At 50.6% G+C, this 23,791-nt stretch overlaps 1 protein-coding gene across 1 annotated transcript in view; it reads right to left on the bottom strand.

Moving 5' to 3' along the window:
• The window catches only part of sox5 (SRY-box transcription factor 5), a 118,902-nt gene that overhangs the window by 36,330 nt on the left and 58,781 nt on the right, over nt 1-23,791 (bottom strand). Inside the window, 3 exon segments of the mRNA XM_049011261.1 lie at nt 15,253-15,481; nt 22,469-22,510; nt 22,512-22,659. Coding sequence (XP_048867218.1) covers nt 15,253-15,481; nt 22,469-22,510; nt 22,512-22,659 — 419 coding nt within the window.

The raw sequence follows: 23,791 nt of genomic DNA, 5'->3' as shown, positions 1-23,791 counted from the left end.
TGAACTGTGAGTATGATCACATGGTCTACGAATGGCGCCTCCTGCTGGAGACGGAGAAGCGTCGCAGGGCTGTCATGGGGCACGGTGTCCCTGGGGCTGCACCCCCCCCCCCCCCCATCCTGCTGCTTTGATAGATGCGACGAGCATTCGGCCAGATGTGATCGCATGTGCTGCGTACAGCTGTGCAGGGACGGCCTGCGGTTCTTAACTACATGAGGAGGTGGGGGGAGGGGGGGGGGCACGAGCGTCTCTGAGCCAAACTCTGGAGCAGCACAAGACAACCGGGGGTTGGAGGGGGGGGGGGGGGGTTACTGTGTAGGGTGTCCAACGAAAGGTATCAGAGATGCGGGAGGTCCGCCCAGGCCGATCGCTTGTTAAAGGGAATACCCCAACATCAAAATCTAATTAGGAACACTACCGACTACTTATTTATTTAACCTATGTAGTGCGAATACAGGGCAGCACGACTTCAAAGATCACTGTGTTAATATGACAAAACATTGCTATAAGAAAATAGAACGGGATGTGACGAATTCAGTCTCAAACAATTTTAATCTTCTGTGTTTTTTTTTTATTACATTGCAAGATTGTTTGAATAAACACTGCAATGTAATTTTTTGAGAACTCATTTTATTTTATTTTTTTTCCTATTTAATTTTAATTTTGAGTTCAATTGTAATTGGAATGAACCTTTCTTTTGCTGATGAAACTCGGATAAGGTGCCCTGGTTTACAAAGTTTTAATTAAAATTTCTTTCACACTTGTAAGTGGGGCTGCGTTGAACCAGTGACACCGGCTGACTGTGACAGAATCTGCCGCGCACATTACCCCAACCAGCAGGTGGCGCCCTGCTTTCCCGCACTCTCTCTAATTTCCTTTGAAGACGACCCTGCCCCTGCCTCCCCATGACAGAGATGTGGGCTGGATCCACCGTGCAGTGTGAGTGTAACCCACAACGCCTTGGTGTTGCTGGCTTCTCCAGTGAAATTCGGCCGGCGACGGTTAATAACCATTGCCATCCTGGCTGGTGCCCAGAGGGTCCTTCACAGGGTTGTGCTGGACAGGCTGGGGAGGGGGGTCGTGAAGGGTCTGAGTATAAATTAGGGGAGAAGCAATAGGACCAGGGGAAGGGGGCAGGGGAATTGGCATGTAACAACGATGTCTCTATAGAACAATAAAAGCCTTTGAAAATGAAATGACGTGCCCAGTAAGGTTTTCCTTAATTAGCGTTTAACAGAAACGCACGTGGCGCGCACAGATGCGTCCGGCACCACGTTCTGAAGACAAGCGGCGTTGATAATGACACTCTGTGTTTGCTGGTACTTCCTGAAATCCAAAAATGTCACAGTTCACAGTTCCCTCGCCGGACAGTCGCCATGACAACGACATGACGGCATGTAGCCTTTGGCCAGACGGGGAGAAACAACCCTTGCCCCCCGCCCCCCCCCCCTTCGCCCTATTCTACCCTCAACCCCAAACTCTTTCTGGTTTCAATATAGATTTATACCAAAAGAAAAAAAATGTATCGCAACAGCACTTGAACATCTGTCTGAGGGAGGCGCGAGCTAGCAGGTGTCCGGAGCGGCCCGGCCGAGTCACGAGGCACCTGTGAAACTGCGAGCGCGGAGCCAGAATGGGGCTCTGTGGTCGGCCGTATTTAAAATGTCAGATACCTGTGAAACTGTGAGCGCGGAGCCGGAATGGACTCCACGGCCGCTTTTATTTCACCGCTCTACGATGTCAAGAGGCAAAAGAAGGAAAATAAAAAGCACCCTTTCAGCACAGGCTTTCTGCATTCGTTCCAACTTCACAAACAATGTAATCTCTCTCACTGGGCTATTTTTCGCTCAGACGTTAACCCTGACTCACTGAAAACAACCGGCTCCATTTTTTCTTTTTTTTCCAACTATCTCATATATGTGAAACCGGGAGATGTTTCACAAAAAAAAAAAGGGAAAAAGCAGGAGAGAGGGAGCAAGAGAGGAGAGGGAGGGGACAGACCGGGCCCCTTCTGTACAACAAAAGGGCCTCTGTCACTGGGCCAGTCCCAGACAGGGTGGGTAGGGCCCACAGGAAAGGCCCTGGCTCCGGCCTGGCCAGGCGCAAACAGGCTCCACATTGACTCCCCTTGGCAGAGCAGAGCAGCGAGCAGGGCCCGGGATTGAATAACCAATTATACCAGCACCACCGGAGTTTATCTAAGGTTTGCAAACTGCCATAATAGTGCAGCCTTCATGGGGCCTTTCATCCCATTCCAACCCTCCCCCCCGCTGCATGCGACAACGCAGTAGCGCAGCGCCGCCTCACACGCCGGCTTCCTCGTCCCATGCACGTCTGCTGCGGCGCAGTGTCCCATTACAAGCCGATTTCTGCAAAATATCATCATGCTCCCCCCCCCCCCCCCCCCCGGCAAATTTACTCAGGAAAAAAAATGTATTTCGACGCCGCTTTCATGGGAGAAATACAGTTCAAACTTCTGTGTGAAGAAATAAATATATTTAAAAAATATTTAACCTAAAAATAAAACGATGCATCACTAATAATATAAATATCATATTTAAAAAAAAAAAAAAAACATTGTTCATTAAAACGGAAAATATGTCTAATACAAAATAATGTGCAAATATCCCTGAAAAGAAAATGATTACAATTGATTACAAAGAAAATTACTGTAATTTTTTTTATGTGAAATGCTTGTTGTGAGGATTGATCTTATGTTCATTATAATCATTACGTTTTTAAAAAGAAACCTGACAGAAGTTGGAACTTCAATAGGGCATAAACACACTGATGCCAACATTTAGATCAAAGCTCTGCTTTAATAGTAATGTGTCATATCCAACGGAGGACTGACGGGCAAAACCGCCAATGGCGTTTAATCGGAGGGGCAATGCCAGCCAACCGCAGCTCCGGGTGTTTCCTAATGTCCCTCCCCTCACTATGACCCCAGTCACACAGAAGACACACAGATGGGGCGCGGGGTCCTCTGAGATCCGTTTCAGAGGACGATCCCTCCCAGACGGCAGTCTCCGGGGGAACACGCGTCTCTCAGCTTGGGGGGGGGGGTGGGGCAACAAGCGAGCAGATGCCCGCTGTATGTCGTCACTGGGGCATCATTTCCCAGCTCCCGGAGAAACTGGGTCCCAGTATGGCCAATAAAACCACTACAGGCTTTTTAATCTGCCTCCCCCACACCAGAGGGAGCAGACAGTGAGAGATTAACCCAGGAACACAGTGGATAACATAGTTCTTATATCCCCCACCGTTACACGCCTGCCTTTCCAAAGGTTCAAAGGTCACTATGGCAACCACCGCAAAAACAATAATTCGGCAATTAGAAGAAAAGTGTAGAAACCAGGAGGATATGTAACTCGCTCAGTGATTAACGGCAATAATCATTCAAATAAATACTCTCCCGCTTATGATTGCTGTGTCGCAAAGACTATTTTTTCCCCGGCTTATGCCGTAGGAGCCCAAACAGGAAGCGCCGACCGTCGGCGGACACCTTGACTGAGCACTTAATAACAAGATCCGCTGGCATCATATATCGCGAATCCATTTATCTAAAACATAATTATGCCCTTTCAGTTTCGAAATTCCTTTCTTTTTGGTAACAGATGGTGTTGTGGCTGCTTATGTCCAATTTTATTTCGACCAAAATCCCAGCCAAAACGACATCGGCAGAAAACGCCGCTGCCAACATTTCACTGGCACCCAGGAATGACTGCACAGAGGGCTTGACATTGAGGGAAAAAAAAAATCTTTTAAAATTTTAAACCTCAGAGGATTGTAAAAGAGTGCAAACTTGATGTCCTACCATGTGTATTTATATTCCGAAGATCCTGTAGTGTCATTTTCAAGGTTTTTTTTCTTGTAACAGAGTAGCTGGTTAATAATGTACATGGAATATTACACAGATTCCCCTCACCCTCTCAGCCATCCCATTCGCCCAAAGGGCCAATGGCAGCTGCCAATCATGAGCGCATCAGCCAATCAAACTGCACGTGGGATCCGCAAACTCATTCATTCCTCCTTCCTGACCTTCGTACCTGCAAAGTCCATTTCCTCATTGAATGGAAACTGCTCTCAAATGTTTCTCTAATGTCACATCTCTGACTCCAGCCCGAGAGAAGTGTTACAAAGCATAACAAAAATATATTAATTCTGCAAATGATATAAATATATGGACCGGAATCCCATGCAGGGAACCCCCAGTGTTCCAGGGAAGGGCTTCAGGCCTGGATAATCTGCGTCGAAGATGGATGGATGGCTGGACAGATGAATGGATAAATAAATATATAAATAAGAATCTCAGACTTGAAATTCATGAGCATAATATTTTACCAGAAAGCATCTTCTAAACGCTTATCCTGGTCAGGGCTGTGAGGGGCCTGGAGCCTGTCCCAGGCGTCAGGGGGTACAAGGCTGGGGTCACCCCCCCATGGGGTGCCAGTTATTGCATTTTCAGCTTCAGAGCAGAACATAATGGGAGACTCTGTGTTTAAAACTCAAACATTTCTGGCTTAGTAATGTGAATAAACATATAAGCAGTTCCAACGTTAACAAGGCAGCTTTGAGTGATCCAACCTCAGAATCAGACCAAGGAAACAGCCTTCACCCCCCCCCCCCTACAGGACAGGGTTGCCCACCCCCCCCCCCCCCCCAGGCTGAGCTCCCCCCGTCCCCCTGTACGCACAGATTTGTATTGTCAAAAGCGTGTAGTGAAGCGGGCCGGGACGCGTGTGTCCTTTGGCACGCCGCCTTGTAATGGAAAGTGACACTTCCAATCTGTGCAGTGGCGGGGGCCCCTCTGTTCTACCCCCCCCCCCCCGCCTCCCCCCCAGCCCAGACAGTCTGTCCCCGGGCGGCCATCAGCGGTGCGGCGAGCACAGGCCTTATTGCATCACTTAGAGGTGACAATGCAGTGGGTCCCCTGTGAGTCGGGGAATCGGGAAGCTGTGTGCGGGCACACACACACACACACACACACACACACACACACACACACACACACACACACACACACACACACACACACACACACACTTACAGATACAGTGAAGCCCTTATACAGACACACAGGTTCAGTGTGAAACTTCCGTCCCGAACAAATGCCCCCATCCCATAATAATTCTGCACCCCAGCATAAAGGAGCCCAAACGTTACACCCCCCATGCCTCATCATCAGTGCGTCTGGAGCTGGGACGCTTTTCACCCTGCCGTCGAGGAGAACCCGATTATCTTTCTTGCCCTGTGAAATGCTGCTGAGGGCGGCTGTGTGTTTTTGTCTACAACCTGACAGACGAGTGCCAATCGTCACAGCGACAGCTATCCGTACCCAGGGACGGCTAGTCGCCCGCCTCGATCCACCTGATCTCGAGAGAAGGGCAGACAGACACACACACACGGACACACCTAACATACTGCCTCGGGGAGCTGGCCACACACACTGTTTTGTCCGCGAGCAGGGAGCTTTTAGAATGTTCTCCCTAAGAATGGCCCTCATTGTCCCCCTCCTCAGCTTCAGGGCACAGCGGACCACGTGACAGCCATTACCCAATTGTTAACAGCACTTAAACGGTGCTGGAATGTTCCGGACAGGCATGTCCCGCAGGGCATGGCCACTGGGTCTCTCGCTACACACACGCATGTGTCTCCAAATTGGTTTCTTCTGTTTTCTAGAATATGGCGTAGATGTGGGGGGGGGGGGGGCTTGCTTTTTTTTGGGGGGGTGCGGGTGGAGGGGGGGGGGCGTGATTGGTTAACAGCATGAATAGCAGGGTGGGCTGTATCGCATTGTCACGTTACGGCACTTCTCCTGTGCTCTACGACAGCGTTTCACAGACACTACATTCACATATCTAAAAGCTTACATCTAATACAGCTAATTCCAGGGGGGCGGGTGTAGATATATGTATTTATCTGTGACGGGGGGGCCTCCCATCCAGGGTGTACCCCAGGCTTAGACACTGCATAGATGGATATTTATTTACTGCTATGGAACTGAATCGCTTTTGATCCAACTGGAAGATTAAGGGCCCGTAATGATCTCCATAAGAACAGCAGGCCCTCTATGCATCCGACACATTTACGCACGACGGTGAGGTAGCAGGTGCCTAGATGAATATGTATACAAATAACAAACAGCTGAGCAAAATGGCACCCAGAATGCTTTTTTTTCCCCCAGAGTAAGGTGATAAACAACAGGTATGACCGGTGGGCTGAGGGCTCAGACAGGAAGGAGGGAGGGTGAAAGGGGCCGCGTCATTGTGCCGGGGCCCGGAACCTGGCAGGCTGTGAAGGATCCAGCCCAGGACTGACGAGCAGCTGGAGGTGACAGTTGTTTTAACAGCTGAGCTGACAGGATTCATTTAAAAGCGCTGAAATCAAAAGTGGAGAGCACCTGTTTGGGCTCCTCTGGGGCCCCGGGGCGGGGGGGCGGGCCCAGCCACCGCACGGCAAGCTGCCAAGGGTGGGGAAGGGGGGGGCTCTGATTAGACTTCCGCCACTGACGCGGTACCTCCACCGTCTGCGGATGCAATTTCTGCGTGAGTGTATCTCTGAGTTGCTCTATGCGTGTATGTGTGTGTGTGTGTGTGTATGTGTGTGTATGTGTTTGCGCCAGAGCAGGTATGTGTGTGTGTGTGTGTGGGGGGGGGGGGGGTAAATCCCATAGCTGCTTCAGAACATCTGGCCCAAATAAGAAGCCCTTGTCTCTTGGACCTGGAACCACGACCTGGGTGGCAGCGTGGCGAGTGCCACCCCCTGCCCCCTGACCCCCCCATGCCCCGACTATGCCAGGCCAGGAAATAATTGGGGGGGGGGGGGCTCTTTAACCTACTTAAAACGATTATAAAACATCACGCTGAAGATTCTCATTTTGAAAGGCTTTTTAGGTGCATCGGAGCCATTAAAGACGACGTGACGTCCTTCTCACACTCTCCCGTGTTTCATTTAAAAAATCGCAGAAGGGCATCATCTGATGCTCTTTAAAAACGGTGGAATTTCAAATCATTATTTACTGAATCCCCTGAAATTTCCATTGACTTTAAAACAAAGTCAGATTTGTATTACAATCGCAAAACATCGATTCCAAATATTTTATCATACATAAATAGGACATACCATTACATTACGTTGCTTATTTTTGCCTTGGACTTGCATATAAATTTGTCATACCATAAAAACCACATGCGCACATTAACCCTGCCCTGTGCTGATCCCAGCTTCTTGGGCGTCATCTGGGAGCAGTGATCCCAGGGCACTGTCCCCTCTGCTATCTGCGGTTTTGTCACACGTGCCATTGTCACCCCCCAGCACACGCAAACACAGATGACAGACCGGCTCGAGCACACAAACAGGCGTGTTCACGCGCGGACGCACTGATGCGCCAGTCCGGAGCCCTGAGCGAAGCTGCGCCGAGCGGCGGGGGGCAGAATCACCTGACCACCGCCAGCAAAGGACAAGGACGACTCAATACTTACATCAGATATGACAACACTAATACTCCGCACTCCAACTGATCCCCACAGAGCTGGGTTTAAATTCTCTGTCACACTGGGACAGCCTGACACTCAGACTCGATAAGAATCAGTCCAGAAGCTTTTCATTCTCAGCCCAAACAGAAGAGGGAATATGGAGAGTGAGCGTCTGTTACCTAATTACAAACACACCACAAAACAGTCGCCACAATCAGACTAGTGACATAACAGGCGTCTGATTAGACAAGGCCCGTGAATACGCACTTGACGTATAGTGTCTGAGTCTCGGACTCCCTGCATCCCGCACCGCTGTCAGCAAGACGAAAAAAAAAACTGAACAGCATTTGGGACGAGAGATGCGGTGCGTCGTAGGGGTTGTCGTGTGGCTCTCCGACATTCGCGGGACTGGTGAGGGTGCGAGCGAAAGGGTGCAAAAATAGCCACAGTTCGGCAGTGAGTCTCCGTCTCCAACCAAATAAATACGCGTCGATTCTGCCACCACGTCACGCGGGGTAAAGCCGGAACGGATCGCCCCCGGAGAGTGCAGGGTGGGGGGGATGCCACTGCCACGGAACGCCGGGAACGGAGCGATGAATTTCATCCGTATATCCGCGGTACGAAAGGTTTAAACAGTGATACATATTCATGAAATTGGAAGCTCCATTACTTAGTACGGACTCCGAAATGCCCGTTTGCAGACGGAACAAGATCCCCGTGTTAATTGATAGGGGCGGATTATTAAAATTTGCATTTGGATAATGCTGCGTTTAAAATGTCTAAATTCATTTAAAATTATTATTTTTTTTTACATAATCGAGGGGTGGATGGGTGAAATTCCCCCGGAAAAGGTGTATGTTTGCCGGTGGCGTGTTTGTTGTGTACGCATCGCGGGGAGCCCGGGCAGGTGCCGAATGGAAGGCCACACAAACTCCAGGGCATAATCGCTGCCGATTTCACACTGCCAGCCTTATTCAGCGCTCATTTGCATGTGGCAGAGGCAAAGTTCTGTAGGGGGGGTTTAAATAGAGATTGTTTAAAAGAGTGGGGGGGGGGGAGACAATGCCTGAATGTGCAAAGCGCTGAGCTTCGGTCCGCTCCAGGAGCATCCGACACTCTGGCGACAGAGATCCGGCTGATTCACCGAACTTGACGGCACGTCCGCGGGAAGAGCACAGACTCGCCAGTGTCACCGCGGGCGGCCAATCAAGAGGAAAATCACACACACGCACACACACGCACACACACGCAGAGCAGGACAGGCCCGTCCGCACGCTTGGAGCACGGCTGCACAAACACGCTGCCTGGCATGCATTTACGCTGCCGTACCCGGGGGGGGGGGGGGGCATCTGTCCGTGATGTCCTCAGCTGGGCCATGGAAAAACTAAAACAAAACCGGAAGACGGACAAACGAGGCGGCCGACTGAGCGCCGACACAGAATGAGCACGACCCTCGGGGGGGGGGGTGACCTTAAGTCACCAAACAATGGCTCTCATATCCTCAGCCTCCGCCGCCTACAGTCAGACCACGGCAGGGCAAGAAAACATCTCCATCAGCCGCGGACTCCAAGCATCCCCCGGCAGGGCGTGACCCCCCCCCCTCCACTTCACAGGCCCCGTCCTGCAGGACCTCCTCCTTACTCCAGCCTCCCCATCTCCGGGCTGGACTCTGGCCTGGCTCAGCCACTCCAGAGCGTGCTCCCGCTTTTTCCACAGGAGTATGTGAGGACCGCCGCCCTCCTTGTTACATGCTCCCTTTTAACTGCCTCCGCTTTTGATCCCTGGGGTCCTGCATCTGCCCCCTACCCCCTCCCCAGTTTGATGAAGATAATTACAAACAATGCTTGTGAAAAAGAGGGGGAAAATGGAAAAAAAAAACCTGCAGCACTTAATGTTAATTTATACAACAAAACTAATTGCTACCAAATGGTGGAAATCACATGGGCAGGCTTGTCCTCTCCCACGCTCAGCCTGTGAGTCAGCCGCTCCCTGCGCCACTCGCTCTGCACTGGCACTGGGTGACAGTGGTTCCTGAGAGCCTGTCCCTGGGGAGGAGGATCCGGCAGCACCAGCTCCTATATATCAGCTCCCCGCCTCCCTCTTTATTCTCCTTCAGTTAGACTGCCGAGGCCCCCATCACAAAACGCGGCCCTAGAACATAAATGAGGTCCGCTACCCATGACAAGAATGAGTCCCCAGACCACAGACCACAGGGCCTCGGATCACAGACGAGATCTCGAATCACAGACAGGGGCCTCGAGTCTAGGACAGGGCCTAGGGTTACAGACCAGGCCTCAGATCGCAGATGGGGCCTCGGTTCTCAGACGGGGCCTTAGGTCACAGACAGAGCCTTGAGTCACAGATGAGGCCTAGGGTCACAGACAGAGCCTCAAGTCATAAGAGGGGCCAAGACTTACAGACCAGGCCTCAGATCACAGATGAGGCCTCGGTTTTCAGACGGAGCCTTAAGTCACAGACGGGGGTTCGGGTCACAGACGGGGCCTTAAGTCACAGACGGGGGTTCGGGTCACAGACGGGGCCTTAAGTCACAGACGGGGGTTCGGGTCACAGACGGGGCCTTAAGTCACAGACGGGGCTTCGGGTCACAGATGGGGCTTTGGGTCACAGACGGGGCCTTAAGTCACAGACGGGGCTTCGGGTAACAGACGGGGCCTTAAGTCACAGACGGGGCCTTAAGTCACAGACGGGGCCTTAAGTCACAGACGGGGCTACGGGTCACAGACGGGGCCTTAAGTCACAGACGGGGCTACGGGTCACAGACGGGGCCTTAAGTCACAGACGGGGCTACGGGTCACAGACGGGGCTACGGGTCACAGACGGGGCTACGGGTCACAGACGGGGCTACGGGTCACAGACGGGGCCCTGTCACAGAGCCTGATCTTCAGCCCGCAGGGAGATGACCCTCAAAGACATGGGTATCATCAGCACTGTTCTTATTCAAACATGAGGACCTCCATGCAACTTACTCACCAAGTCTCCAACGCCCCCCCCCCCCCCCCTCCCCCGAGGCTCCCACACATGTGGACAGTTAGAGGGGCCTCTTCCTCCTGCTGCTCCTCCTACTCCTCCCGGGGGCTGGCTTCCTTGCTGATGAAAGGCTGTCTGTCTGTTATCTGTGAGTCACTCCAATACCCGCCCGCTTCAAAGCTGCCCTACCCCCCTCCCAACCCCCCACCCTCATGCCTGACCCCAAGCTGGGCTGGCAAACCGGAAAGCAGCCTCACGGTTTAAACCACAGCCTGTCACTCTGGCCTCAGTCAGACTCGGTCTCTTCTGGAAACTAAGTGGTCAGATCCAGACTGTCTACCCACAGCCCAAAAACATGCGGTTAAGGTGGCACAGCGCCTCCGGACGGCCCAGGCCATGAGTGTGTGCATGTCCCTATCGATAGACTAGCATGGCATCCACTCAGAGCTGGATAAGCAGTTATGGAAGATGGAAAAAAACATCTGAACAGGCATCACCAAGTGCGCAATGTGACGACAAATTTTTCTTCGCTGGATTGTCTTTCACACTAGGAATGGAACTCTAACGTACGTTAATGTCCCGGTATCAGTGATACATACTGAGATCAATTAATCCTGACCTTCAGCGAATTACACCTCCCTTCTCTCAGAAAGATCCTGCCCACATAAATCACATCTAGAGGCCAGGACTCAGCTAGGGATCTCTGCTTCCCACGGCACCAGAACCTGGGCGGCAGGTCCTTCCAGATCCGTATGTCTGGGGCCTTCCTGAGCACGCTCTCCATGAATCACTCTTGCCACACCCACCTAGACAGTGCTAGGCCTGCCCTCAGGCCCCAAACATCTGTGCCCCACATATCTCTGAGAGCCAAGTATGGGCATCTCCTACACCGGCACCAGGGAACCAAGCCTCCTCATGGCGTCGTAGAGGCCCAGCTTAGGTGGGGGTCTACGGAGTAAAGAGTCAACATCCAAGTGTGGAGGATTTCCTGACAGATCCAAAAGAGCAGTGTTTCTCAACCCAGTCCGCGGGGACCCTCAGACAATCCACATTCTTGCTCCCTCCCAGCTCCCAGCCAATCAAGAACACCGAATACCTGGTACGGGTGCGTTAGAACCGCGGAGGGAATGAAAATGTGGACTGTCTGGGGGTTTCCAAGGACTGGGTTGAGAGACACTGCAAAAGACGGATAAACCTGCATCATCCGAACATGAGACGGATCCTGGAAGAGTCCAACAATGAGGGGAGGTGAAGAGGACCCCTCCCACCTCGACTGTTTGGGCTCTAGATACTTCCTGCTCTTTATAAATAAAAGCACGCGCGCACACACGCTCACACACATATCGGGTAAACATATGTTTATGGGGACCACTCATTCATTTCTATGGGAAAAGTGCTAACGCTAACTATGACAACCATAACCCCCACCCAACCATTATTAACCAAGCAAAATACAAGAGTTTTTTCATTGCAGTCACCGATTTTTATTAAATTGGTCCCCATAAGGGAAAAACAATGGGCATTCATAATGTTGTGGGGACACAACACGCACACACAGACACACACACACACACACACACATGCACACACACACACACACACACACACACACACATGCACACACACACACCACACACACACAGACACACACACACACACACACACACAGACACACACACACACACAGACACACACACACACACACACACACACACACACAGACACACACACACACACACACAGACACACACACAGACACACACAGACACACACACACACACACACACACACACAGACACACACAGACACACACACACACACACACACACAGACACACACACACACAGACACACACACACACACACAGACACACACACACACACACACAGACACACACACACACACAGACACACACACACACACACAGACACACACAGACACACACACACACACACACACAGACACACACAGACACACACAGACACACACAGACACACACACACAGACACACACACACACACACAGACACACACAGACACACACACATGCACACATGCACACATGCACACACACACACGCACACACAGATACACACACAGACACACACACACACACACACACACACAGACATACACACAGACACACACACACACACACACACACACACACAGACACACACACACACACACACACACACACACACAGACACACACACACACACACACACAGACTCTGCCCTACTACACCTCATCTTCACTCCCCCCCCCCCCCAACACAGCTGGGCCGGCCGTGGTTCACTGGGTCACCGGGACACCAGGTGGGGGGAAGAAAGGAGGGACGAGCAAGGCGGACAGGAGAGGGGGAACGTCGGATGGCAAGAGGAAAAGAAGCAGGAGGAGAGGAAAAAGAAGAACAGTGGAAGAACAGAGGAGAGGGGGACATGATTTCTGCGGGAACAACAGGTCGAGGATGGATGGCTCTAGTGGGAGATGCAAGATGGATGTCTGGTGGAGGAAACATGGCGTAAGGAAGCAGAACCCAGAAGCAGGACTAGACACAAGGTGAGCAGTTACAGGCGATTAGGGACACGAGCAGCTGTAATTTATTACGGGGCCAGCTGGTAGCGCTGGTCTCGCCCAGCTTCTGGCGCCGCGTCAGACGCTGCTGCCCAAACTGGGTAGGGGCAAGGGGGGGGGGGGGGGGGCGGGGGGGGTTGCTGGGGTGACCCAGTATCCACACCAACTGCAGGTGGAGTGAAGTCAGCAAGGGGCACTGCCTCACTTATGGGGGGGGGGGGGGGGCTGGCAGCCTCTGGGTGGGCGGGGGCAGAGCTGGAGTCCTAGGGTGGGGGGGTCATAGAAAAGAAGCTCACCACCGCCCCCCCGCCCCCCCAAACTTCAGCGATGAGGGGTAGCCTCATTTTTGCTTTTTTCTTTACCTTTATCTTTACGGCCTGGTTAGCAGTCAGAGCACAGAGGTTCCGATCCAGCCCAGTGCCGGGATCCAGAAAAATGTGTGTGTGTGTGTGTGTGTGTGTGTGAAGACAGGGAAACAACAACACGCTCCCTTTATGAGGATTAAGGCCTCCACTAATCTCTCGCTGCCGCTTGCCGCTAAGGTGTCCAGGCAGACTGAGGGTATTGCTGGGGGTGAGGGCCCCCCCCCCGTCTCCCTGTCCGTCCTCTCATTACCTTTCCTCTTGGTTCTGCTCAGTTTCCCCTAAACGCTAACATGAACCGCGCAGCCGGGTGGGCATGCGAGACCTCAGTGCCGTTCAGTGAGAGTGGGGAGACTAACAGTACATCCCAAGTTAGCTTCTCCACGAACTAACTTCTCTTCTCAGCATCACAACAAGACTGTCCACTTTGAGGGAGGATTTTTTTTCTTTGCCTCACTAGATGTGACAAAAGTACAAACAGAGACCGAGTCCTGCGTGTCACATCATTACCACATCTGAAAAAACAAAATCATATAAATGGCTGAAGATGTTCAGACACTTGCGTTTCACATGGTCATCGTTATATACCCACTGCTACACAGCTTGAGGCACGTAGACAGAGCTGGACTCGTCGCCTGTTCTCAGGACTGTCTAACTTTCTAGAAACGGCATGAATATCGATCCTTTGCTCTGAGATGGCACAGTGGAAAGATAGCAGTAGGCCCTGGAAACTACGGCGCGCTCAGTGGTGTGAAGGTATTCGCACACGGGCGTGTGACGCAGCGCTAAGGCCTGGCACTGAGGCCATATGGAAATCAGAGGCCCCGGCCAAAGCTCTCCATGCCCCCCCCCCACCGCTCCGCTCACGATTCCGACCGCGGCCCCGGAATAGGCGGGAGGGCGCCGTGGCAGAGCGTGGGAACTCGGGAGAGGTGGGGGAGGGACGCCTCGGAAAATGCAGAGACGCGATCCGAGGGTCCGACTGCGGTGGGGGTGAGGAAGCAGCTGTCGCTGTCCCTGCATGATGGGGAACGAAAGGAGAAACGCGGCGGCTCCAGGACAATCAGCCCCGCAATAAATATGCAAAACGCGGCTGATGATCGGCCCAAAGAGCTGATGCCATCTCTCCAGGACAAAGGTGCGAGTCGAGAGCGGCCCGATAGCGGGAATTTGTCCGTCATGGCCGATACGGAGGGTGCCCTCAGATCTGCCTGACCAAAATGCCGGAGGAGGTGGGCAGGGGGGTTGCGGCGGCTCTAACTTCATATGTGGGTAAAGTTAGGGGGGAGGCGGGTGATATGTGAGTCACTTATTAATAGATCTGCTCAGCAACAAAACAACAACAATAATAATGAATAACAAGGCGATATCTAGGGCAGCTGTGCTGAAGCAGATCTCAGAGCCAGACTGGACTAAAACACCGATATGTAAGCCTCCTCCTGGACAGCCAATCAGCTGCCAATACACAGCAGAATTACCTTAAAGAAACTGCCGGAAACTGGGGAGAACTGGGGTGGGGGCGGGTCAGAGGATGATTACTGACACTAATGAGAAACGGCTAAACATAAGACGTGTGAATGAACGCTCACCAGGGAGTACACAAGGAATGTTGGCGAGATTAAGGGCAGAGGGATAACGAGAGGATGAGAGTCTTGCGGCGTGAACATGGCTGCTAACCGCCTGACCGCACCTCAGGCTCCGCCCTCAATTCAAGCGCTAATTATCGTTCAGAAAGGTGGAGCTTTCTTCCCCCTTCAGCACATATAACGATACAGAGTTTCCACATTAATCCGCACAACAGTCAGAAGTTGTTACGGTGATGAACATGGTCCTTTGGGACGTGCTCACCTTCTGGCTCATTCTTGATCAGCTCCTCCATCTTGCGCTGCTTCAAAGAGTCCACCACATCCGCCAAGCTGCCCTTGCGCCTCTCCGGCGTGCCCGCTGTGCCCGCCGTGGTCGCCACGGCGTTGGGCTCGCTGCCCGGCCGCCCACCGTCCTCCGTCTTGGCGGGTGAGGTAGAAGAGGTGTGCTGGGCGTAAGGACTCAGTGGCGTCCCCTTGCCACCCTCGTGCTCCTGTTGGAAAGAGAAGAAGCAGATAAGGTGTGAGTAGAGGCCTGCATCTCCGGAGGGCGGGGCCCACGCAACTCCACCCACTTTTCCAGCGTTCCTCCACTTTCATCCAGAGACGCTGCCGGGGTACCAGTTTCCGAGACGCAATTTGGGCAATTTGGACCCCAATACAGAAGAAAACATGAAAGCGAGTCGGACCTCAGACAGCGATGAAGAGAGGAGACCTCTCATTCCCCAGACAAAGTTTTCCTTTGAACGATGGACCTAGCACACTGCCGGCTCCGGGGTCCTTATCTGAGGAAGCCCCATTTGTACGAATAACGTTAAAAAGTGCCTAACTGTGATGACTGACGGCAGCCAGTATTAATGCAGAACAATGACCTCTAATAGGAGTACAGTAACCTTGAAGCGTAACTCTGCTATACTGTATAAATCTCCTAAGTGTAATAAAAACACTGGCCTTTAATGTGGTAACGGCATCCCCAGAACAAAGACCTGAGGCCTGCACCGACTTGGGTCGATTCCTGCAGCCCACACAGATCTCAGATCTCTACAAATCCATGCCTGGCTCTCGCCCAGAAAGCAGGATATTTATTTTAAGTTTAATTACAGAACAAGTCAGGTATTTGCGGTCGAGGTCAATAGTCCGGCTTGGTTAACGAGGGTTAATCTCGTCACTTGGGCGGCTGACAGGGGAGGCGGGCACGTGGGCTGGCGGGGGTAATCCCAGTCGGCGGGATGCTGGGATTATCCAGCGCAGGCCTGGCTGGGCCACTACCGCCGCACGCTCGCGGGTCTTAACGCCTAAAAGCCCTGCAGCGGCCCATAACAACACACTCAAACAGGCTTCCAGCACTCGGGACGAAAGTATCTCCCGGTGCACTGATCTCTCATATCCGGCGCTAATCGTTAACTGGAACCCAGGACATGCGGACGTGGGGGGCAGCCAGAGAGCTGAGGGGGCACGCAGCCCCGGGCAGATCGCGCTTTGGGCCCGGCGCGGCCCGGCAGCACTCCGTGATGCCGGCCGAGTGCCAGGGCTCCCTGCATGCGACTCTCACACCCGACAGGAGGAGTGTTGCTTCTCTCCGTCACCCTGCCTACAAATCACACGCTTCCTGTTTAATACGTCGACACCTTCGGTAATGGATTCATAGACACCTTCGAGACTCGGTGGGTGGACGGCCAGGACTCGGCTCAGCTTAGTCTCAGGGTCGCGTAAGCGTCCGGGGCGGAGGAGGAGGGGGCCGTACGAACATTGCTCCCCGCGCCCTCATTAGGACGGATCCCTTGCGGGTAGGAGAGCGGCTGGCTGCCCGGGATGATCGTAGTGTTTCGGACTGTCGCAGAAGCTGGGCTGGCCGCCTCTGAAGTTACATGCATGCACTTGGTGGACCGCGCCACTTAAACGGCAAGAATTCTGGAATATTTTTACACTGATTCACACGTTCTTTTTTTTTTTAAATTACTGAGCCTGATTAAAGTGCTTTGTTTTTTCTCTCTGCACTGGGAAGTGTTTGTCTCCAGTGCACAATACCCCCCCTCCTCCATTCCTGAGGCAGTGTTTTGGGGAAGCTATGTGCAAATTAATTACCTAGGCCTGAGAGAACCGGACTGACCCGGTCCGTTTGGCCCGACCAGTGGGAGTCCTGACCCACGTGTCTCTCTCTCTCCTCTGAGTCTGATTGGCTCTTCCTTTTCGAATGCGCTGGACACTTTGCCCAGGAAACGTCACCATGGGGGGCGATTGTGGCCGGCCAGGTAAATTTTTCCGGCAGGGCATCGGATCAACAGCTGGTGATTCTTAGCGATAGAAAGGGGGGAGGAGAAGCCGCAGAAAGAGACAGGGGGCGCCAGCTCGCGGGTCTGACTCGCCCTACATCAGCGCGGCACGCATTTTACGAGCAGAGTCACACCTGTCACATCCGATTTCTTTAATCCGCTGCCTACTTAAAAAAGCAGCACCCTTTATTTCTAGAAAATGTGTCGAAAAAAAGAAAACAAAGGAAAATAGAAGCACAAGACTGCGGGGAAAAAAGGTCCATCTTCTTGTTTTGGTTTGCGGTGGGGTTGTGGTTCACTCACCCAATCCAAATAAAAAAAAAACTACAGGAGGACACGTGGAGTGATGATGCGTCTGTTGAAAATCAAACAGCAGATACTGTAAACTTCTTTATGTGGGGCGGACAGAGGACGAAATAAAACTGGGCTTGTCACAGAGAAAAGAGTGAAGCGAGAGGAAGAGAGAGAGAGAGATCGGGAATTAAAAATAAATAAAGGAGAGAAATGCAAATCTATAACGATTAGTGTTCATCAGTACCATATAAACAACAGACTGTTGAATCGCTAGTTCTGAAACTCACCGCATAAACCTGCCAGAAGACTCACATGCCGCCAGCGCAGGTGGAGGTGAAATTTAACACTTACACCCTGTACCGGTGCCTCCAGATCCAAACAACAGAACTGCCAGCCTCCTCGTCAAGTGCTTCTGTGTGTGCGCTCTTGCCTGTGTGCACGTATGCTGGCACGGTGCACCGCTACACACTGTGGGCATGCGTGTGCGCGCGCGGCCGCATGTCTATATGCGTGCTTATGTGCGCGCGTCTCCGCGCGCATTTACGCGCGTACGTGGACCATCCGTCCACGCGTTTACGGTCGCGTGTATGCGCGCCGGTCCGCGTGCGTGCCCGCGCGTGTGTACATGCGTGTATTTATACGCGGTCGATCTGAAATCCGTCTGGTGTGGGTGGTTCTGCTTTAGTTTGCAGATGTCAGTTCTATTCCAAATGACTGTAACAAAGTACAAAACTGTGCTGCTCTCCCCTCTATCTCACTTTATCCCTTTAGCGCTCCAGCATGGGAACAGAATTAAACAACTTTTGTCTTTTTAAGCTCATCTGTGACAGGAGCATATTTAAACACACTTAACACTTGCCAATAAATCTAAATGCTATTTCTTTCCCTCAGCCAAAACAGATGCTGCCGCTCATGTTCCTTCTCTCCTTTGTTCCCTCATCTTCCAGTGAAGCGGAGTACAAAAAAATAAAATAAAAAAATAAAAACGGATACCATGTAAGGGCCTGTCTCCTGCAGCTGAGAAGAAGAAAAAAATATAAAAGATAAAAAACCCAGATATCACGCAGGGACTCCCTAGAAACTATATAAATAAATAAGGCGGGGGGAATTTGTTGAACAGAAATTAAACAGAAAATAAGAAACTGATAGAGTGTGACCAGCACTCAGGAGTTTACAATGGACCTTTTAATTTTTAAACAGCTGTCTGGGAACAAATTCTGGCCCGTCTCGGGGTGTGCTAGATAGAATGGGGCATCTGACCTTGATTACTGCAGACAATAGCAAATGCCTCTAACGCGCCAAAACGCTGCACGCATGCATAACGGAAAGAAGGTGGAATAAGCAGGAATGAGCCGGGATGCCCCCCCCCCCCCCCCCCCCCCCCCAGTCCCCAGCCCCCTGCCCCTCCCGCTCCAGCTCCAGCTCTAAGGTCCCCCGGCGCACACCCCCCGATCAGCGCGCCGGCTGAGGAGCGCGATTGTCAGCTTTGATTCCGCGCCGTTTGAGTCGGCGACAGGGCCGCAGAGATTTCAAAGCCTGCGCAACCTGTGCCGAAAAAGCACTTTTCACAGATAACTGCCTTACCTCCAGCGCTGAACGGCGCTGACAGTTTACACCAGAGCCGGCCTAGAGAGCAGCACGCCCCGGGGGATTCTCTATCGGACGGAGGGAGTAAAGACACGCCAGGATAAGTATCGAATTTAAAGATGAAAATGTATAGATTTTGCACAGTTAATTAAAATAAACAACAGTTACTTAAACAAAACCGTTCTTTTCTACATGCAGTGTGATCATTTTTACTAGTCATCTTCATTCATTTATTATAAGCAGGGATATTACCAGGCGAGAGATACAAGCCCACAAATAGTCCTAAAATAATTTTAAAATAATCAATTACTGTCATCGTAAATGCTTATATTACATGCGCAAATACTTGTGCATACATTCAATCTGATAATTAAATACGCGCTCTTCCAAAACCCCCGAAGCTCTTGTAGAATTACGCTCAACAGAATTATTAAAACTTAACTGAAAACTTCCAAAAAGTAAAATTCCACGCTACGATTTTGTTTGTTTTAAAAGAGCTACAGTATCAATAATGTCCGTTAGTCACGCTTCATTTTAAGTGCGCCAATTAAGTGTTATTCAGCTACTCATAAATGTGTTCATTAAACATTTATAATACAGGGTACTAAAATAAATTGTTACAGGCCGGTGCACAATCATAATGTTTGTGTTACTTATAAACCGTAATCCAATTATTATCTCGGAGAACGAATTTGTAAAACTGTCAAGTTCGCGTTTAATTTTTAAGTAAACAGTACTCACAGAAATTGGACATGAAATGGGTGGGTGAACGAATTTTCTCCGTTTAGTCCTGTCTGGCGAGGCCCGCTCATTAATCAGACAAAAAGGAATTAATTATCACCTGGATATTATCACCTGCGTGTAAATACATTCCCTCCCTTCATTTGTAAAAGATGCGGTCTGTACTGTAATCTCCGGGGGAGGGGGGGCGAAAAAGGGAGAACAAGCAAGCTTTTTAACACAGACTGATGCACACGCGCGCGCACACACACACACACACACACACACAAACACACACAGCCTACCCCCGCAGGACGGCGCCTTTAAATACCGCTCTGTTCCTCTCCGAGCTGTGGCGGCTCCAGATGAAGAGGTCAGCGGTGCTGAAGTGTGCGCTGCCGTGTTAATTTAGTATGACAAGATAAAGCAGTAATCTCCTCTCGCTAGCGCCTGTAAACCAGCCGCTACCCAGGGACACGCGGAGTCGATTTACACTGTATATCACTTTATACAATTGCCGTGACAAAGCCCCTCGGAGTTCCCGCATGTAAATCTCCCCCTCACTCAACTCCGCTGCCAGTCAGCGCCGAGCGGATTGGCGCTAAAGCCCCGACAAACTTCGCCTCTTACACATGCCAGCCCGCTCCAAAAATCCACCCCTCCACGAGATGGGTAGCACATAATAATCCACGTCAATATACGGGCTTTTCCCCCTTTTCCATTTGAGGTGTCAGTCAAAGGATTAAATTCATATTTCACGTTTGGAGATTTGAGAGGTTTGCAGAAAAACATTTTTTTTTCGTTTACTGCTGGAGTTGGATGAAGTCTTCCATCGCGATTTACGAGTAAGGTAATTATGATGCAAAATAAACATTTAAAATATATTAGCCATAAAAAGAAACAGAAAACTACTACAGTCAGTCTCATTAACAAAATAAAATAAATGTAACAAAACAACAATAACAATAATATTCAAAACAAGAATGGCCATTATAATACTGCGTTATTTTGTCATTTTAATTATCATGAATATGTTGTTGTTGTTATTACTATTACTCGTTTTGTTTTAGCAATGATAATAATAATGCTGATTTATGATCACAGAGATTCATAATTTTTATCTAAATTGTTAGGAGGATTCGTTAGTGTAATGTCCGTAATAAGCGTTTGCGAGGCCCCTTTAGGGCTCACAAACTGAATTACATTTGGTATCATTCGAGTGGTACCCTGTAATTTCATTTTCTTTCACACTCTTTCATACTTCATTATTTTACGGACTAGCTCCCGAATGTCGGGAATCGGGAGAGACCCACTCTAAAACTTCCCTTTCGGTACTTGATGTTCCTGCTGCTGTTCCTGTGCACACTTTGTATTTGTGTGTACAAGTAGGGTATGACTATATAACCCAGCAAATTAGTAAATAAATTGAAACATCAGGATACTGCACTACTGTAGTTATTTCAAGAGCGCAAGGAATGTAACCACGGGTTGTCCATTTGGGCACGTGCCGTTCCCATTTAGGTAACGCGCATCACGACCACTGGGGTCAAAGGCACATACACCAGGAGTGAGTCTTGATAAGGGAGCCAGCGACCGGTGACAGACCCGGTATGTTACTGCGGGCTGAAGGCATGCAAGAATGGGGGGGCTGAGCGCATTCAATGCAGAGCCCATAATCAGAAACACATGCACCACACGCACAGATTCTCAAGTCAAAACAATAAGTCCCCAATTTACCGAGGACAAATTTAGAGCATGCTACTGTACAAAGCACAGAATGTCAGGCTTCACAGAGCCAGAGGGCTATGATATCCTCATTGTAATCGCCCTATTTTTATTGTTTTAACTGCTTTGGCAACAACACCTTAACTCCATGCCAGTAAAGCACCTTGACAACTGGAAAGGGAGAGAGAGAGGAGGAAGAAGGAAGAGAGTGGGCGAGATTGAAACAGAAAGAGCCGAAAAAGAATGAAGGAATGAAGGGTGACTTTGGTTTTTATAATGAGAGACAATTCCAAGTTCAGAGTCCAGTAATTCCCTAGTAAGACCCGTAATCATCCTGTTAATTACGAAATTAACTTATGATTAAGGACTCTTGGGGACTGAGCCTCTGTCCTGCATGGCTGTCCAAAGTCTACGCTCTGTGGACGTGTTTATCTGAGCGATACGGTGACTGGGTCAACCCTGCCTGTTGTTGTGTTCAGATGCACTTCCATGTGGGGAGGTTGCTGAGTTCACACAACTACACACATGCACACACACACCAGCCACACAAGGCCACACGGTGACCACAGATCAACACTCCAGGCAGACAGCACGCAAACCCACGTAGAGCACGTGAAGCAACTTCCAGTCATGATGCCTTGGACTCAAATGTGCAGCCGGGGTCTAAAGTCCCTTGAGCAAACAGCCGAGTTCCTGCCAACAAAATCCACCACAAGGGCGGCGCCACTGTAAAGACCACGCCAGGCGTGTCTCTTAGGGATGCTAGCATGAAGCCTGTCCTGTCACACGGAAGAGGGTTTGGGGACAGGGAGAATCCCCAAAGGATCTGCTAAAGGGTAGACTATGGGGTCTGGGTGGGGGAGTGGGTGGGGGGGGTCCTACCGTGGAGTTGTGGAGGCTGGCCGGGCTGTCCAGGGACCGGGGGGGACGCCTTGCTGCTGTAGGAGTTTAGGGGCAAGTGAATGACAGGCTGTCCATCACTCTCCTCATCTTCCAATCTCTGTCTGCTGGTCGCCATGACTACCTCTCCATCTGTTCCCCCATATGGAGAGGCTGGTCGCTTGGAAGACATCCTGGAATAGAGTGGGAGCGAGCGAGAGAGAGAAAGAAAGCGAGTGACTGAGACGTCCTGCGAACACATGCGCAGAGCGGAGGGCGTAGGAGACGCGCGCCGTCCTGCACTGTGACTGCTTAACCCCTCCAACTTTATCCTGCGCCCGTACCCACCCCCACCGTAAAATTACACAGAAACTTAATATAAATAGCAGCCCACATCCCGACTCGCTATTACCTTCCCGAAAGCTGTAATGAAACTCAATAATAACAACTAAAAATAATTTTTAAACAGACAGTCATTCAAAACAGTCACACATAGTTATTAACGCTGCTACAGAGTAATCCCAATAATATTAAGAAACAATGAATAATAATAATTAAAATGATCCCAGCTAGATGTCATGTCCACGTGTCCCATGTTTCCTAGAACAACCTTCAGACTCATTATTGTTATATACTGGATAAATGTAACAGAAAATAAATCAAACGATAATAAGACCTATAATAATATCATTAATAATCATTCACCATTAAGTTATTCGAAGGCTCCCTAACATAGACAATATCTGGAACTGGCCGAGAAAATCGCGAATGCTGAACGTCTGTCCTTGCCGTAGGGGTGTGGATTTCAGCCTCGCCGAGAGAAGTCCAGCCTCGATCGATTCTGACAGCATCCACGTGAAATCTGGGCCCCACCGGTGAGCCATCCCCAAAAACCAAGGCCCGGCGCGTCACACGTGAAAGCGGAGGCCACCGATTTATCTCAAGTGTCAGGGTAAGAATATTGATATCTTCAGAGGAGATATGCTCCCTGGTATTTATTAGGTTAACTCCGTCTTTTCACAAATAATTTCCCCCCAGTGAATAGAAGAATAAATATGCTACAAAAAAGAATTTAATCTTGTTCCCTGCCCTTCCTGAGAGCTTTTCCGAGCACTTCTCAGCCTTGAAGCTATTGCACTATCACCTTGGGTAATATGCAGCCGTGTCTCAGAAATGAAAGTGAGCGGCAGGCAGGCAGGAGGGAACCGGCACGCCACAAAGGCAGACCGCCGCAGCTCTAATGAATATGTTTTCCACGCTGTTTACAAGACTGTCACATGAAAGCCGCAAGAAGCACCTCTAATTAAAAGTAAGAGATAAAATACC

This window comes from Brienomyrus brachyistius, chromosome 1, assembly GCF_023856365.1.
Source record: "Brienomyrus brachyistius isolate T26 chromosome 1, BBRACH_0.4, whole genome shotgun sequence".
NCBI classification, from domain to species: Eukaryota; Metazoa; Chordata; class Actinopteri; order Osteoglossiformes; family Mormyridae; genus Brienomyrus; species Brienomyrus brachyistius.
The sequence above is the reverse complement of the archived record's forward strand: the minus strand, read 5'-3'. Positions and strand labels throughout refer to the sequence as shown.